The sequence below is a fragment of the Phaethon lepturus genome, unplaced genomic scaffold (genome assembly GCF_000687285.1).
Source record: "Phaethon lepturus isolate BGI_N335 unplaced genomic scaffold, ASM68728v1 scaffold23001, whole genome shotgun sequence".
Lineage (NCBI taxonomy): Eukaryota > Metazoa > Chordata > Aves > Phaethontiformes > Phaethontidae > Phaethon > Phaethon lepturus.
Genome location: NW_010520108.1, coordinates 1 through 17,371, shown reverse-complemented (window position 1 = coordinate 17,371; position 17,371 = coordinate 1). Strand labels below are relative to the sequence as shown.

The following is a 17,371-nucleotide window of genomic DNA, read 5'->3' as shown; positions in this document are numbered from 1 at the left end:
GCTTCTTGGCCGCCATCCCCGCTCGTGCCGAGCGGCGTTTCACCTTTTCCAGCCTCCAGCGAGCGGGAGGAGATGTGCAGCAGGTACCGACCCAGGAGAAAACACGGCTTCCTGATGCAAACGGGGAACGTGGACCGAACCTGTCGATGCTGCGGGCCAGGAGGGTTTTCTTTCTGTTGCGTTATCCTCCCTCCTTGGCGCGAGAGCCGTCGTGGGTTTGCGTGGTCAGGCGGGAGCAAACGTGCCCTCTTTATCGTCGCTAAATCACTCTCCTTGTCGTTGCAGCGAACATGATCTGGGGGAGGATATTTATGACTGCGTCCCCTGTGAAGATGAAGGCGATGATATCTATGAAGATATCATCAGAGTGGAAGTTCAGCAGCCCATGGTAACAATTTATATGCATTTTTTAAAGCTGTGCCGTGATGGGAGGGGAAAGGAGAGGATTCAATTAAATAAATCAGTATCTGCCAATGAGACGTGATGCTGTGGGGAAGCGAATCGCTCTGCGTCCTTCCTTGAAACCCAGCTGCCTCGTGAGAGGTAAAAATAAGCCAAGCCGGTACGGTGCTGGGCCAGAGGGGGTTCTCCGAGGACTTTCCCAGCCCATCCTGTCACCTGAAGGAGCTTGGGGAGGAGGAGGGGAAAGGGAGAGCTAATAAGCCCTAAAAGATAAACTAAAAATAGTAATTTGCCGCTGAGCCAAGGCAGAGTGTGTCACTCCAGCCCTTTCTGGGGAGGGGGGAGCGCGGCGGCTGTCTGCTCCGTCAGCCCGACGTGCCGTGTCTGCCACGGGTATTTTTAGATCGGGGCGAGCGCTGACGGATCTGTGCGTGGAGCATCCAGCGCTTGTTTGTGCCCGTTGTTGCTCCTGCCTGGGTGTCTCAGAGCAGGTGGAGGTTTACAGTGGAGCTTTCTGGGGCAGCGGGGACCCATGTGGCTTTAGGGACAAGCAGCCAACCCCGTTCATCACCATCTTGAAAAGCCTTTCGGCGCCGGGGAAAGCCGGGTGTGCAGCACGCACAGCCTGGCGGAGGGACTTGCGTCATCTCCAAGGGCTCTGGTGCAAGCGCCACGCTCCACGGATGAGCCAGGGAGGTGCTGGTGGCCCTTGCCTCTCCCCGGAGCCACCCTCGCTGCCCGTGTCCCCGGCGCCGCGGAGGTGGGCTGCCCCGGCTTCTGCTGATGCAGAGCTGGAAGGGACCTTTCCACCAGAGCGGGACCTTCCAAATTTTCTCCCACCCTCTGATATTTGGCACCCTCAGGCTTTGTGCAGGCGTTAGTTACTGTCTCCTGGCTGCGGGCAGCGCTGGCAGCAGTGCACACCATAACAAAGCAGGACCAACGGATGCGTTCACTGACCAGTTCAATCCCCGGAGCGGGGTGCGTGGCTGTGCTGGATGAGGTGCTGGGAGGCTGGGAAGGCAGGGCTTCACCCCACGGAGCCCGGCAAACGAGCCGAGCGACGCGGCAGCGATGCCCGCATTCTGTTTTCTCCCCCGTCCCGGGCTTGGCTGCAAGTGGTACCAAGACCATGATGATGGTGGTTGAGGCATTTCATCCCTTCACGCCTCGCCTGCAGCCTGAGGAGCCCCTGCACACCGAAACCCACCTGGATCGAGGAGGTGGGCACAAAATATTCCCACTGATCCTGCCAAAGCGCTTGGAGCTGTTTACAGACACTGGTGGCAATGCCGAAGTCAGCACAGCTTGTTGGCCACCAGTGTCTTTACCGCGTTGCCATCAGCTGCAGAAGGCAGTTGGCTCAAGAAGTGGCCCTTAGGAAGGTTTTGGTAGGAATTTCTTGCATAAAGGGCAAAAATAGGGGAAAGCTCCCACTGTGTGGGTGCCCCACAGCCGGGTACTGCAGGATTAGGGTCAATGGGAATTGGCAATTTTTCACTGTTCCCTCCACAAAGTTCTGTGTTTTCTCAGACGCTGCTGAGCAGCGATGGAGGCAATGGCGCTGAGTCCCTTTCCTCCCCTTCCGTGAGCAAAATAATCTACATTTAATATAAGCATCCACATATCTGTCTAAATAACTTCTTTTTTTAAAGCTGTGTTGCAATAGCAAGTGTGTAATGCTAATTGGTTTCTTGTATTTCTGCATGCTTCAGATTAGATATATGCAGGTAAGACGCGTTGATTAAAATACTGGTTTCCATCCAGCTGACAGGTCCGAGCTGCGAGTTGAAGGGGGTGTTAGAGGGGGTGTCCGTTCCTGCGCGTGGTCGTTAAAACCCGGTGGCTGAATCGCCTCCCGAGGTCAGAGACTGCGCTGAGAAGTGCAGCACCTCCCGAGACGTGTTTTCAGCTCCGCTTTACAGATGTGAGAGCAAGAGAAGTGACTCCAGGAGGTGGGGCTTTGAGAAAAGCACGTATGATCAGATTTGACCTAAAATCATGAGAATTGGCAACCCTGGCAGGGGATTTGCATAAGTCTAATGTATTGTTTATGACCCACTTAGGCTCCGTTATGAGTTTCACCTTAAGCAAAAAAAATTGGGAAAACCAGCATTTATTTCTTATTTATTCTTCTTTAGCTGATAGCCTTTGGTGATGTGGCTATAATAAATGCAAAAAATGTAATGCTCACTGTGTTGCAGCATATTGAATAGTACAGCCAGGGTTCCTTCCTAATTTTTTGGGATAAAAATAGTTTACTCTAGCACAAACCAGTAACAGTACTCTCATGTCTCCCCAAACCTTGCGCTTGTTCTGAGTTTGCTGTCACTGAAGGCTGAACTGGAGCTCCGCTCTGCCTGAGCAGGTTGATGGATCGCTCTCAAGAGTATCTGACCACGCGTTATTTTCCCTTTTTCTAGAAAATGGGAATGACGGAAGATGACAAAAGAAATTGCTGTTTGCTAGAAATCCAAGAAACTGAGGCCAAATACTACAAAACACTTGAAGATATAGAAAAGGTAAGAACTGAGCCATCTCTTCTATACCATCGCCTTCCACATCATCGCTCGGTCTTGCGTTCATCTTGCTGTATTAGTTCTCGCTGCGAGAGTTGGCAGATGTGACGAGGCAGGATCGATGCATTCACATGTAAAATTGGAGAGAAGGAGGATCCAGAAAACCCATCCTGACAAGCGCAAATGTGCAGCTTGTAACTGTAGGAGCCAAAAAACATATTTTTTCTGATCACTGCATATTGGAAATAGGCTGAAAACCATCCTGCTGTGTCCCCCTTACCCTGGGGTAGGAGACTCCCGCTCCTCGCTCAGCCAGGCCGGTCTCCCCGATAAGAGCCGTGTTTGCAGATATCTTATCGCTTTGATTGCTACGGAATAATTTCTTTATTCTGGGCGTTTTTCAGAATTGCTGAGGCTGTGCTGACTTGTCATTGAAATTAATTGGATTAAAAGTAACATTTTGCTGCTTGAATTCATGGGTTTTAATTGGTTTTGATAAATTATTGTTGTGCCTTTCTTTTTAAATAAAAATAAAACTGAACACCTCAGCAAGACAGCGGAGTCGTGGATACGGCTGGAGCTTGGAGATGGGTTTCTGCTCCGAGGAAAGCGGCAGGAATGAAGAACAATAATGAAAATCAAGCTGCCATTTCTAATCACCCTAACGCTTTTGTTTCCTCCCCTTTTGCAATTATTTGCCTCTGTCTGCTGAAAGTTCATGCAAAGAAGCTGTGAGCGAAACCCGTATGGTAGAATAACGTTTCCCATTTTCCATGGAAATGTCCTAACGTACGTGTGGTTTATGTAAATAGCCCTTGCTCCTGGGAAACGGCCACAGCCCTTCTGGTTCAGTCTAAAGGAAGAGTTGAATTATTGCTTTGATGTCGATTAAAAAGGCTTCCAAAGGCTTAGTAGGTTCTGACAGTGTGTTATGGGTAGAGAGTCCTGTCTTTGGTGCATTGCACCGGGGTTTTTTTGTAGTTACAAGTCATGTAGATGTTTCTATTAATATGTATTTGTTCAGAAAGGCATTTCCAATGTAATCACATCATCTGCGCTTTTTCAAGGGCAAAATTCTAGTGAGATAATCAAAGAGCTGAAAAAATGCTTTCAGAGCTCTTCCCGACTGCAGGCAAGGACTGCAGCGAGGTGAAGAAACCGTGCAGGTGAATCCCCCTCCCTGCAGATTTGCCAGGAGAGGGGGCTGCGCTCACCCACGGGTGGGGGTCTTGCGCCTTCCCGCGCCTGGAAATGCCACAGGGACCAAGGGGAGCTCGGGGGAGGATGCACCCACGGGGGTTCCGGGCTCCCGCTTGGCTCCCCGGCACCACCCGCTCTTGGCGAACGCGTTGCCGTTCGTCTGCCTTTGCCCGTGCTCAAAGCCATTTAAGCCCGGCTTCTCCCTGCCCAGGCAAATGCCGCTGGTGACGCAGGGAGAAAAAACCCACTTGCTCGCTCCTCTCCGGTATTTCAATCCCTTTTCCATTTACCTCTTGCAGAACTATATGAACCCACTGAGGCTGGTACTGACTCCCCAAGACATGGAGGCTATTTTTATCAATTTGGAGGTAATGATGTAGACATTGTGGCATAAATCTTTGTTCTTTTCACCGCAGCTCAGCTGCCTTCCTGCTTAAGAGAAGACTCAGATTTCACGTTAGATTTGTGCGTTCGCCTGTAGAGGTTCGGTCCTTCGTGTGCTGCGGAGCTTGAACAGGTTTAGGAGATATTCCTTAACGCTCAGTTTTAGAGTTGGGGGTTATGTGAGCTCTAGGTGAGGAAACAGTTTTACACAGAAGATGTTCCAGGGCTGAGACTGTGTATTTTAGCTGTACTGAGAGGTTTGGGCACACCCCGATGAAGGGGTTTGTTTCAATGGTGGCTTGCACAGGGTCTGGGTCGGAGCCTGCCCGTCTCCTCCACTCCCTCCAGGCCTGCAAAAGTGACTTTAATACACGTGGAAACCCTGGGGCGTTTATCACAGTGTCACCGGTGGAATTAAGCCCTTGCACTCCTGGCCATTTAGGGCTGCATCTCACTAGAATGACTTATTTTCAAAACAGCTAAAAAGAGGAAAGAAAAAAAAAGGCAGAGAAAATGACTGCCTGATTAAGTAGTGAACGTGCGTTTCTTCAGGCTCTGTTTGACCACTTATTTTGTATGTGTTTGAAGCATTGATTGTTTCTTCATTTTAGGACCTAATTAAAGTGCACTTCAGTTTCCTGAGAGCCATCGATGTCTCTATGATGTCTGGAGGAAGCAGCCTGGCAAAAGTGTTTCTGGAATTCAAAGAGAGGTAAGTAAAGGAAAGCCAGTCTTCAGGCAGCTCCAGTTTTAACAGACAAGGGTTAGTATTTGCAGGGCCCGTCTCAGAGTTGGGAACAGAAAAGCCTGTTGGGGCAGACCAGCTTTGCATCCTCTGCAGGTAGATGCTCTCGGGCGGCTGAAACATCACTCGGTGCCGACACTTCAGCAGCCAAATCCAGCCACAGCCGTGCCGGGCTGCCCAGGGCAGGGGCTGGGGCATCTCTCTGAGCGAGCCGGCTAAAGCGGTGTGGCTCCCGTGGACGCCTGTTCCTGCGAGCCCCCGTCTGCAGCTGGGTTTTGCTGGGCTCGCAGCCCCCCGTGTGAGACCGGCTGTTTTGCAGGCTGAACCCACAACGCGTTTACAGGGCCGTACCGGAGAGGATAAAGGTGGGAACGCTACGATTATGGCGAGCCAGAATGGAGTGAAAGCTCACTCGCCCGCAAGGCTTTAATGTAATCTCCTCCTGCAAGCAGCAGCGGGGCTTTGGGGGGCTGTGATGTGGTGGGGTGACTCCTTTGCTCTGGTTAGATCAAAGCGATTGCTCACTCTAAAAAATCGCGTATTTGGCACCGGTGTTGTCGCGCACCTACTGCATGATGAATAAATGTAAAAGTTGCTTTCGCAAACGTAATGGGTTCCGCGTTTTGGCAGCTGCAAGCAGGAGTACCCCAGAACGCAAAGATAAGGTTAATAAAAGCCTTTAATATCCTTAATACTAATCAAAGGCCTGATTCATTGTGGAATCGTGCCAGGGTGTTATTTCACTGTGATTAAACCAGTGTCTAGACACAGAAATGCCATTCAGAAGTCAATAACTCCAGAAATACCATCTGCATTAATAATACACCTTAAGGTCAGATATTCCATCATTCACAGTGCCTCGTTTTAGAAAGGGAATGTTTTCTGGATTAAATAAAAAAAAGTTTCCAAAGAAGAAGGCAAATAATTTAAAAATACTCATAAAACTCACTTAGGTGATTTTGATCTCCTAATTCCTGGCTCCGCTCCCCGCATGCCGGTGCCGTCCCCGGGCAGCGATCCTGAGCCGCTGCCGACTGTGCTCGGAACAGAGCTGGGCACATGAGGAGCGGGGACGGGACCTGGGAGGAGTTGTGGGGGTGGCATTGCTCCCCCGGGAGATCTGCGTGGCCGTGCAGGAGCACGAGGCTCATTTTTGGGCTGACAGCCTTTAAATAAATGTTTGCTTCTGTTAATTTGCTGGTGGGAGCTCAGCAGAGACCTTGTAGCTGAGGGGTTTCGTGCAGGTGGGTGGACAAACTGACCCAGGTCCTAATGGAGTTTGCAAGCAACTTTTTAAGGGACCCAAAAGCCTTCCTGAGAGGCGAATGAAGGAGCCAGCCCGACGGCTGGCGAGGTGGCGAAGGCAGCTCCAAAACTGCGTTCAGCCCGTGGGGATCTCGGGGACCTCAGTGCCGTGGGAAACTGCTGCTTACGGGGAGTTTTGGCTTGGAGAAGACCCCAAAACCGAGCTCTTGGGGATGAAGGTGATGGCACAACCTGATCTAAATAGGCAGGGTCCTTTCCTGCGTCAGGAAAGGTGACGATACCGCATTTTACAGCAAGGAAATGGGGGTGCAGGAGGAGAAAGTGAGCTTACCTGGGGACGCAGCGTTGCCCCATCAAGAAGGGGATGTGGACCTCCGGAGTCCCTGCTTGGTCCCTGTATAGAAGACCTTCCTCCATCAAACATATCTGTGACAAAAGCTCCTGCTTCCCTATGCATCCTCAGAGACATCCTGGCAAAATGATGTATTGCCTCTCCGCTTTGCAGGTTTGGGCTTTTTTTGGAAGGAAATAGTTTGTAAATCTCTCTCTTTGAAAGCCAGAGGTTTGAATTTATGCTCCCGAAGCCTCTTTGAAACTCTCCAAGCGCTGGCAAGGTAGATATTATTGTGCACGTTCAGAAGCTGTCAAAGGGAAAAGGCAGAAGAATAATCTGTGCTGGCTGCTGCTTCACCGGGGACTGCAGCTCCCATAAATCTCTCTATTCGGTTCCCCGCCGGGGTCTGGGAGTCCCACGTTTAGGGAGCAGCACCAGGTCAGGTGCTCCCAGATCGTCTCCATCAAGAGAGGAGGCCCTGAAGTAATTGATGAGTTGCAATGTGTGATGGAAAATGTGTCTTATCAGCAGCAGTACAGTTAACGGCAAGGAAGAGGGGAAAACCCAAACCTGCCATGCAGGATTAATGAGTGAAGTGGAGGAAAAAGGGGCAATCCACAGCAAAACTGCTCTGTTTGTGTCAGATGTTTAAATGTATAGCCCGGGGTGTCCGTACAGAGCTTCAGTGTGTTTCTAAAGGCTGTGACAACCTTCTTTTCCCAAATTACCCAGTCTCTTGATCTCTAGGTCCCTGTGGCCCATCCTGCAAGGAGTAGCGAGCTTTCTAAAATGCGTCCTTGGGTCTTAAGAGGTTTTGAAGCCTCATCCTCTGATGAGGTGCAAATTATCATCACCCTTGTCCATTCTGGGCATGTCTCAAGAATCAAGAGCTCTTTACTTCCCTCCTTACTTGGTGAAACATCCAGAAACCCTCAGGGAGAGGGGCACACGTCAGCCACGGTGATGGCAATCATTTTTTGGGCTGTGAGCAGCTGTGACTTGGGAAATGAAGGCTTTTTGGAAGGTGAATACATGGGCTTGAGCGAGCTGCATTTGGAAATGCTCTCAGGAAATGGATTTGCGTTGTCATTTGGTCTTGAAGCACATCCCTGCTCTGCCTTCACGAGCCCCGGTGCTAATATGCCACAGCTGGAAAACGGGCGCGCGGCCATCGGGCGGCACGGTGCCTGTCAAGACGTCAGGGCGATTGTGGCGATGGTGTAGTCATGAGAAAAAGCCGACTTGCAGCCAAGGGGCCACGGTGTTGGATTGCAAGGGTTCAGCGCTCGCCCCCTCCTCGTGTTTTTAGCCAATCTGCAGTCCCTCGCTGGGGTCGGAGCTGCTCCCCGGGAGAGACGAGCGCCAGCAGCGACCGGCACCTTGGGCAGGGATGGGGCCCCAGCTCCTTGCTGTTTCTTTTTATATTTGGGCTGTCGTACCTGGGATGTGGGTACCTCTTATAGATCCACTTCGTAACCTGCTCTAGGAAAGGTTCTTTAGTGTGGAGCTGGGTTTCCCTTTATTGTCATGGTGCTCCAAAAGCGCAGCTCTCGGGAAGCAGTGGTTAAATACATCACACTGGGGAGTGAAGGGATGAGCCATCGTACCTCCAAAAACGGGCTCCTCTGGCCACTCGACCCCCTCGTGAGCTGAATCACCCCCACAGGCTCCAGCTCTGGAAACTTCAAAAGATTTAAATTTTAAAAAGCCATGCAGTTAAAGAGTGTTAATACTTTGCTAAGCAGTTATATGGGGGAATAGCTGTTTGCCTTGTCCTTTCACTGTGTATAAGTATATATATCTTTTATAACAGGTTATAACTGCCAGCAAGTGTTTCCGATTAAATCTGTGATTTCCCCCTCTACAGGCTGCTGATTTACGGCAAGTACTGCAGCCACATGGAGTACGCCCAGAACACGCTCAACCACCTCCTCGCCAACAGGGAGGACGTCAGGCAGAAGGTGGAGGTGAGCGAGCCGGGGGCATCGGGGCCGAGAGCCACCCGCCCTCCTTGGCACGGGTTTTGGAAGGACTCGCTGGGGCTGAGAACGGCGTGTCGGGAATGTTTGATTTAGCGAGAGAGGGGAAGGGTGCGGGGGTGAGTCTGTGCTGCCCGGGGAGGGAGCAAAGCTGGGGGTTATCTTGTCCTGATCCCCTGCTTGCCCCTTCATCCCCACCCCAGACACGCTCTCTGTCCTTCCTCCCCTGAGTTCACACAAGTTAAAACAAGCTGGGTGACTTTCTTTGGGACTGGTTGTGGACAAATTCATCTTCGTCTCACGCACGGAGACCCGAAGGCGCCGAGCATCCCCGAGCCAGGAGCCGAGTGGCTTTCCAAGGTCACGGGCAGCATCGGGGACAGTCGGAGGCGAACCCAAGTCCCCAGGCGATCGCCCGGATTGCTCCCCTGTCCTCCTTCCCCAGCGTAAAGGCTCAGTGTAAATAGGGGCTGATCCAGATATTAAGTAAATCAAAGGAGCCCCAGAAGGGATGCATTGTTTGAGCTGCTGTTTTTACCCAGCTTTAATTCCTGCTTTGGTCTTGATGCTAATCTGAATTTGCTGGGCTGTCTGTACATGTTACCTCATTTTCTGCAAACGCTCTTTGATTTTCCCTGCAAAAGTAGCAACCCAATTCAGGGATAAAACTGCATGTAATAACTTTTTAAAACCCGTTCCTTGGATTTTGCATCAAGCCATCGTGATCTGAATTGCATCCTCTGCTGAAGGGCCAGTTGCTGTAGCATCCAGTTGCTCTGGTGCTTTTCCTTTCTCCCTCCCTCGTGGCAGCTCCTCTCATCTTCCTGGGGGGCACGCGGGGGGTCTCGGCCAGCGCCGGCGGAGTCACGTATCTAAATGGGTCTGGGCGAAGGTGACAGTCGCAAAACTGATCCTGCGATCACGTTAGCTCATCTTAATGACTTAATGCTCATCAGCAAAGCCACAGCAACTGTCTGCGTGCTTGCTCCTGGCCCCTCGCAAATAAAACGCATTAGTTCAAACCATCGAGGAGGCGAGTTGAGCTAATGCGCTTTATTTGACATTTCCCGAGGTCCGAGAGCATCCGTGTGCTCCCCTAACGAGCAGTATCTCATTAAGCTGGAGTAGCGCAGTTCCATGAGAATGCCGGTATTTCAGGGTCCAGCCCCTGGGTTTTACTCCTCGATAACCTCCGGGCTGGGAGCCCTGGCACCGGCTGGGTGCATGCAGGGACCACGAGCCATTTCTCATCCAAACTTAAGTTTACAGAAGCAAAACGTAACAGCCACGGGGCTCTGGAGGCTTTTTCTGGGGGGAAGCTGTTGTTTTCCCCCAGCTGCTTCACTGCTGATTTATTGATCTCTTTAATAGGAATGCACACTAAAGGTTCAGGATGGGAAATTTAAATTGCAAGATCTGCTGGTGGTTCCGATGCAAAGAGTTTTGAAATACCATCTCCTGTTAAAAGTAAGTGTTTCAGCATTGGCGTTGCTCTCCAGCTGCCATCCTCGCTGTAGCATCTTTCAGCTTTTACACTGGAGAGCGAATCATTGCCAAATGCAGAGTGAGGTTGGTTGGGTTTTTTTTCCCCTTCAAATGAAATAATTACCAGGGCTACTTAACACGACATAATATTTGTGCTGTCTCTTAAAGTATGGTGACCTAGGGTAATTCTGCACTTGTTAGCCACAAGAGGCAGTTAATGAATATAAAATAAGCTTGCATATAATCTGATTATGTGTGAAATTCCTCCCGTCAACTCGCTGTAACAGATCTCTCGAGCACCAGCCGCTCGGCGTGTTCCCCTTCCTACGCCGCAGCCGCTGGCCCCCCCGCCCCACCGTCCCTGCCACCGCCCGGGCAGCAGGCAGCCATCACCCGTGGGGCATAGCCTGCCTGCTGCAGGCAGGGTGCGGGCAGCTTTCCAAGCACATCCAAACTCTTTGGGTTTTTTTGGGTTGTTTTTTTTTTGGTTGTTTTTTTTTTTTTTTTTTGGGCCATTCGTCAGACCGGCCAGAGAAGCAACAGCTGAAGGAGGCTCTGGAGGCGATGCAGGTACGGGAGGGCGAGAGCAGCGGCGGGGTTGCGCCGGGCTCGGGGCGCAGCGGAGTGCAGGACCCCTCTGCTTCTGCGCAACAAAAAATTAGATGGAAAAACCATCCAGCAGCCCGAGAGAAGGCAGCGTCTTCTCCTTTCGGACAGGCGTGTTTGTGTTGATTGCCATTGGATGCGATTGCTTCGCAGCAGATCTGTAGTCGAGTGCTGTTATCTTCCTCCTTAAGCGGCTGGGGAAGCTGGTATTTGTTGACAAGTTACGACTTTTCACTAATTACTATTGTGCGTAAAGAGGCCGTGCCAGATTTGCCTCTTCTTCTTGCTAGGAGGGATCTGGAAGAACTCGGCATATCAGCAGGTCAGGGAGCATTGCAGACGTGGGAGCCCGTGTCTGTGCGGAGCATTGCCTGGGTGCTGTTATCCAGGTGCTGACTGGGAAGCCTTTTATCCAAGGGGGTTTTTTTTTCTAATTAAGGAAAAAAAGCGCTTTCCACAAATGGAGACTTCTGGTGCCAAAATTTTGCTTTGTTTAGAGGTTTTTTTGAGCTTTCAGCTGAAACCCCAAAGATTTCAGGAAAACCATCAGCAACAAAAAACAAAATCATCTAAATGTTTTCTGACTTGGATATATGTGCGTGTATGTCCGCACACACACACTGCAGGAGCATCGTCAGCAGAATCTGACTTGAGGACGATCATTAAATCCAGGTTCTCTCTCTGGAGAGCATTGCAGGATTCATCCCTGGGCTCGCTCCCATGTTCTGAGGTCACTTCGTTTTCTACCTCTGGGCCACAGCTTTTGTAACAGCGCTGCGTGTCCTAGCGCTTACGTAAGTTGGGTGACCTTGTCGGCCATTATCCCTGCAAGCCTGGGGATCGAGAGCCGATATATAGGTCGCTTTAAAGTTAAGGTCGGTTGAAGGACGTTGCATTCGCAGCCCGCTGCTGTACACCACATGGCCGTGGCCTCAAACGAACACTGAACCTGGTGACAGTTGTTGAACCCTGCTTATGGCCTTGTAATACAGCACCCACCAGCACCACTGCTAATAAATAAATGTATATATGCTCTGGCTACGCTGCAGACTCGGCATTTTTTGCAGGAAGCTGCCCGTAGCCATCAGCGAGGTTTCTCTGTTTCATCACCAGGAGAGCGCGGGTGCAGGTCAGACCGCGCGGGGCTCGGCGGGGGTGTAGGGAGCCGTGCAGCTTGGGTTTAAGCGATCTGTAAACCAAGGATTAACTCGCAAGTAACGTTTTTCATGGCGAATCCGGCCTTTCTGCCTGCTGTGCCGGCGGGCGGTGGAGGGTGCTGCCGTCTGGGGCGAGCGCCGTGCAGGGGGGTGAGTATCTGCAGCTGGAGCTACATCTCCCAAAGGGATTCGCCTCGCTCTTGTTTTGCACAGGTAGTTCTTTGCACAAAGCAGGGGCAGGATTCGCACCAAAAAGTTGCACGTGGGGGTATTTGGTGCAGGTACCGACCCTCCACCTGAGCGCGCAGACCCGAGCCCCCAGGTGAGGGTGGGGGCCGGGCAGGTTCCCGGTTAAATCCCGCAGCCCAGGTTTGCACGTTGCCGTCGCCGTTTGGAGCCGCAGCCGACCCTGGGATTGTGTTTCCCCTTGCGCAGGAGGCGGCCTGCGCAGAGGAGGGAGCTGAGCTCAGCGCTCGCGTGACGGAGGATGCCGCTTCATAAGGCTTTTGGTTTTGTCATTCTTCATAACCGTCCCTGCCACCGGCCTGGTGGGGTATTTTGTGATGTTATAAGTGTTGTCACGTAGATTTGTGATTATCATCTGTGATTAACCCTTCTTACGCCGGGAAGCTGAGGGAGGTCTGACCTGGAGGGGATGTCTTAAAAAAATCCCACGTTCAGCTTTAATCCAAGTTGACAAGAGCTGTTGCTGGGGACAAGAAGGCAGGGAGCAGATAAGAAGCAAACAGGCACAGAAAATACCCTCTGAAGTGTGTAAGAAGTTCTCTTAGTGGAAGGGATAAGGTTCTTTCTCTCTGATGGGTCAAAAGCAGGTAAGCAGGGAATTTTTCAGGGCAGAACAAGCTCCATCGAGCGTCTCCTTATTTTACAACATCTCCTTTGTGCGGTGGTGTTGGAGATGCGGATGCTCTCGCGAGGTGTCCCCGGGAAGGACAGAGCGTGAGCATCCCAGCGCTCACCCCAGCTCGGGTGCGATCCGGAGCACCCGGGAAGGTCAGCTGGAAGCAAGCGGGGCAGAGCCAGGTCAAGTGCTGTTCACCGCTGACATGCAGCCCAGTGTCCGAAGCGGTTGTTTTACGGACGTGACGTTTCGCCAGCAGAGACTGGCTCGTGGCTCTTGTATCCGGGGGGATAAAGGGGATTACGGTGCTGAAACCTGGGAGGGAAGGATGCTGCCAGGGCAGAGGTGCGGAGGAAGGGGATGCCGGGCTGCTGGCCCGGGCTCTCGCCAGGTGGAAGCCGTGGGCTGGATTTGCTGTGCTGCGCTGGATTCATGCGTTGCCCTCTTCTGGGAAATGGCACAAATTGCAGCGCCTGCCCGGTGCAGCGGGGCAAGCGCAAACCAAAACCGCCCGCGCTCGTGGTGCCCGGGCTGCTGCGTGAGTCCTGCTCCAGGGCGGAGGGGAGCGCGGCTTTGGGGAGCCGGGGTCGTGTGTTTTCTGCTTTGATAAGGTACCAGTTTCGTCTGGAAAATAAAAATCAATACTCGCTTTTCTTGTAAGGACTTGGCCATGTACATAAATGAAGTAAAGCGGGACAAAGAGACTTTAAAGAAAATAAGTGAATTTCAGAGCTCTATAGAGAATCTGGTAAGTTGGAAAATCCTCTCACTCCCTACTTTAATTTGATTATTATTAACATATTTGCTTTTTCTGTGCAATTACTACTGAATCTGATGTGCTACCCAAGAAAGATCCCTGCGTGTTCGGACACTCCCTGATCATGGACAATGTTTCTGCTGACAGTACGAAACCGATTTGGCTGTGATGGAGGGTGGCTTTTGTTGGTGATGTTACACCAGAAATGTCCCTCCAACTTTTCCTCATGTGTTATGTACAGAGGGCCCAAGAATTCCCCAAATCGGGTATCTGTTATTTAAAGTGGGGTTTCTTTTACTGTTTAGAGGACAGGCAGGTTAACTGAATATTCTTGCAGTGAATATCTTTCACGTCTTGAAAGTGTCCCAAGGACCATTTGGAGGAGAAGGGCGCGTGTAATATGCACCTAATCCCCAAATCTCAACCAGGTGTTTTAAGGAGAATCTCATCCTTCGAACTCCAGAGGTGTTAAACACTTGGTCCCATTATTGTGCGTCAGCCGACCCTGTGCAAACCATCACCCGAGCCCTGAAGAAGCCCATTAATTTAATATTCACTGGCAGAACTTCAAGCTAATGAGCTTTTTCCCACATTTGCGGGGGGCGGGCGGGGAGGGCTGGTCAGCTGCGGGCGCAGCTGCTCCGCCGTCACGCTTTGCGCTGGGGTAATGCAATCCGGGGCTGACACCTGAGATGCTTCAAAAGGGCTGGTGGAGGGAGAAGCTGGGGGCTGCCCACCCCGAGGGCTTCCTGGAGGGGTCCTGGGTTTGGGGGCTTGAAGCCTTGACTTCATTTGAAAGCAATGAACTTTTAATTGGTGGTTATTTAACAGACGGAGACAAAATCCTTAATTTTTGAGCAACCTGCAAAAATCCTCCCATGGGACGTGGGCCGTTGCAGCTCGCAGGTTTTGACTGAAGCAGTCGTGATAATCCCGATCTGTGCGAACGATCAGGCGTCATGCTCCGTAAAAGTGGGAATGTAAATACGGGCATGAAGCAGCCACCTCTCCTCTTTGCAGCAGCCAGAGAGCGGGTTTGATGTGCGGGAGATGAGATGTTAGCAAAGCAGGCACTGCTGTCTGCAGATCGATCCCACGCAGGGTGTTGTGGAACGATTGGTGTTACGTATACAGAGCCCGCGTGGCATGGCAAGGAAATAATTACGGGCTATACACACAGCTGTGTGAAATACTTCTTTTCCTGACCAGCCGTGATGCTTCACAATATCTTTTTCCTGTAAGAAGACAGTCCTGTGCAAGGGGACGGACTCCCATGGCCCGGCAGCCGTGCTGCACCGAGCAACGTTGCGAGGGCTTTGGAGCTGAAAGGCACTGACCAAACCCTTGGGTTGGGTGCCAGCCTCCCCAAAATCTCCAGCCTTGGTTCAGGATGGGAATCAAAACTACAAAAGCCCTGGTTCTGGTTTTGCAGAAAGCCCTGGAAAATAGCTTTTTTGGAGGGGAAGTTTGCTTTCTGGATCCCAAACCTTGCAAAAATGCTTTGACTGCTGAGCCTTGCCCTGGGGTGCTGGTGCTGGAGCTCCAGGGATCTGCTGTGGTCCTGTTCCCACACTCGTGCGCGGGCTCCCCTGGGTGAGGGCGATGCTGCTTCAGCAGCTCGAGACGGGGCTGGTGGGGATGCTCCCCGCACACCGTGTGATGCGGGCAGGTTTGGGTTTCCACCTTGCCAAAGCATCGTCCCAGCCCTGGCTGCGGATCTCAGCCCTGCTTTGCTTTCTGTAGCAAGTGAAGCTGGAGGAGTTCGGGAGGCCGAAGATCGATGGCGAGCTGAAGGTCCGCTCCATAGTCAACCACACCAAGCAGGACAGGTGAGTGAGCAATGGCACTTAAAAGTTTTCCCAAACTAAATGTACCTTCGTTTGGTGATTCCCCTTGTGCTCATTTCTTCAGCGATTGCCTAAGAGTTGTACTGACAGAAATCATCGTCGATGTGAAATTGTATTTTGTGCTGGCTGGGAAGCTCTGCAGAGCTTTCTGAATATTTCCCCTTGAATGGGGACCTTCATGAGATGTTTGACTGGGTTGCGTGTTTGTTTGCTTGCTTTGGGCAGGTATTTGTTTTTATTTGATAAAGTGGTGATTGTCTGCAAAAGGAAAGGGTACAATTATGAGCTGAAAGAAATTATTGAGCTGCTCTTCCACAAGATGACTGACGACCCTATGAACAACAAGGACATTAAAAAGGTAGGTGGACCGGGGGGTTAGCTCTGCTGGAGAGCATTTTGGAGCTGTTTGGGCCAGTCCTTGGGTAGTACGTTCCCATTAGCCTTTTAAAATAGAAACAGAGCTTGCAAAAAAGCTGGAAAACAAATGCTTAGCTTTCAGGGCAGCCTTACAGAGATTTGGGAGATGTTCACTAACGTGGGGCTGGGCTTGATCCTTGACCTCCGTCCTTGCAAAACAGCCCTGAAGAAGCTGGGATGATTGGAGTTGGGAGAGAGGAAGCTGCTCCCTGCTTTCTGGCCTGCCCGCAGCGAGGGACCGGCAGGGAGCCAGCGCCAGACGGGCGGAGAGGAGGGCAGGGAGGGAAGGTCCATCCGGATGCTCTCGCTCCCACGAGTGGCAGGGTGGAGGAGCCTGGAAAGGCAGCGTGAGTGCTGCCAACCGGCCTGCCAAAACTGGCACTGGGAGCACGGTTGCCACTGAGGGAACATCATTTTGCTGGTGGTTTGGGGCTTAGTCTGCATCCGTGAAGGATAACCTCCCAGCTGCCAGTTCAGCAGAGACCCATTAGCTTAATCTACTTACATGCAATGGGAAGAGGTATGGTACAGGTGGGGTAAGTGTCATTTGCGTAAGAATAGCCAATTTTACCAGTCGGATACTGAAGAAATGCTGCTAGCTTTGTGTTTTAATGAAATATATTTCCACTTTGCTCTCCTATGCTTTCTAGTCTCATGGAAAAATGGTAAGCAAAGCACACAATTTTCTCTCGTGTTTTTCTGTGCAACGTTGTAGAGAGAGAGGAAGAGCATATGTGCAGTGGGCAGGTCAGATGTTCCTCCTGGGCTGTCAGTTGCTGTCAGGGAGAGATAAAATGGCTGGGGAGAATCCACTGGAGCAGAAAAATCTGGGTTCTCTCATCTGCCGCCATAAAATGCTGTTTGGCCCTAGTGCACGGTACCAAGCTGATCCAGGCATCATTAGTGGTGATGTGTTAGCGAAACACGGCGCTCTTCTTCCTCCTTCCGTGCTGTCACCTTTGCAAAGGTTCAGCGGGGCTTCCGAAGCAGGGAGGGGGACAGGCACCGAGAGCGGTTTTTTTTTTGCGAAGGCGCTGCGGGGTGGGCAGCTCGGGGGTCTGATCAGCTCTCTCGCTTTCTCTTGCAGTGGTCCTACGGCTTCTACCTAATTCACCTTCAGGGGAAGCAGGGCTTCCAGTTCTTCTGCAAGACGGAGGAGATGAAGAGGAAGTGGATGGAGCAGTTTGAAATGGCAATGTGAGCATGAGTGGCGGTTCTAGCCCTGGCGTGCAGTCGCCAAGCACGGGGGGACAGCGTCTTGGACCAGCAGGTCACCGGAGACCAGCTCCGATAGCAAAGCCTGTGCTGGGGAAGCTCACGTGGGCTTGCTGGATGGGTCCCTGTGCAACGGGAGCTTGGGTCCGGCGTGAAGTCATCTACCGCGAGCATCCGCAGCAAAGCACCCGCGGCG

The 17,371-nt window shown here is 51.6% G+C and overlaps 1 protein-coding gene across 1 annotated transcript; it reads left to right on the top strand.

Annotated features, from left to right (window-relative positions):
- Positions 1-285: 285 nt before the first annotated feature.
- Positions 286-17,157, top strand: VAV2 (vav 2 guanine nucleotide exchange factor; the record flags this gene model as incomplete). Its single annotated transcript, XM_010297299.1, has 13 exons — positions 286-388; positions 2,118-2,132; positions 2,826-2,924; positions 4,421-4,489; positions 5,117-5,217; positions 8,718-8,817; positions 10,201-10,300; positions 10,820-10,884; positions 13,601-13,687; positions 15,440-15,525; positions 15,769-15,901; positions 16,611-16,625; positions 17,048-17,157. Coding segments are annotated over 13 exons (1,083 nt in total), but the record flags the coding sequence as incomplete, so codon positions are not given.
- Between the last annotated feature and the right edge of the window lie 214 nt (positions 17,158-17,371).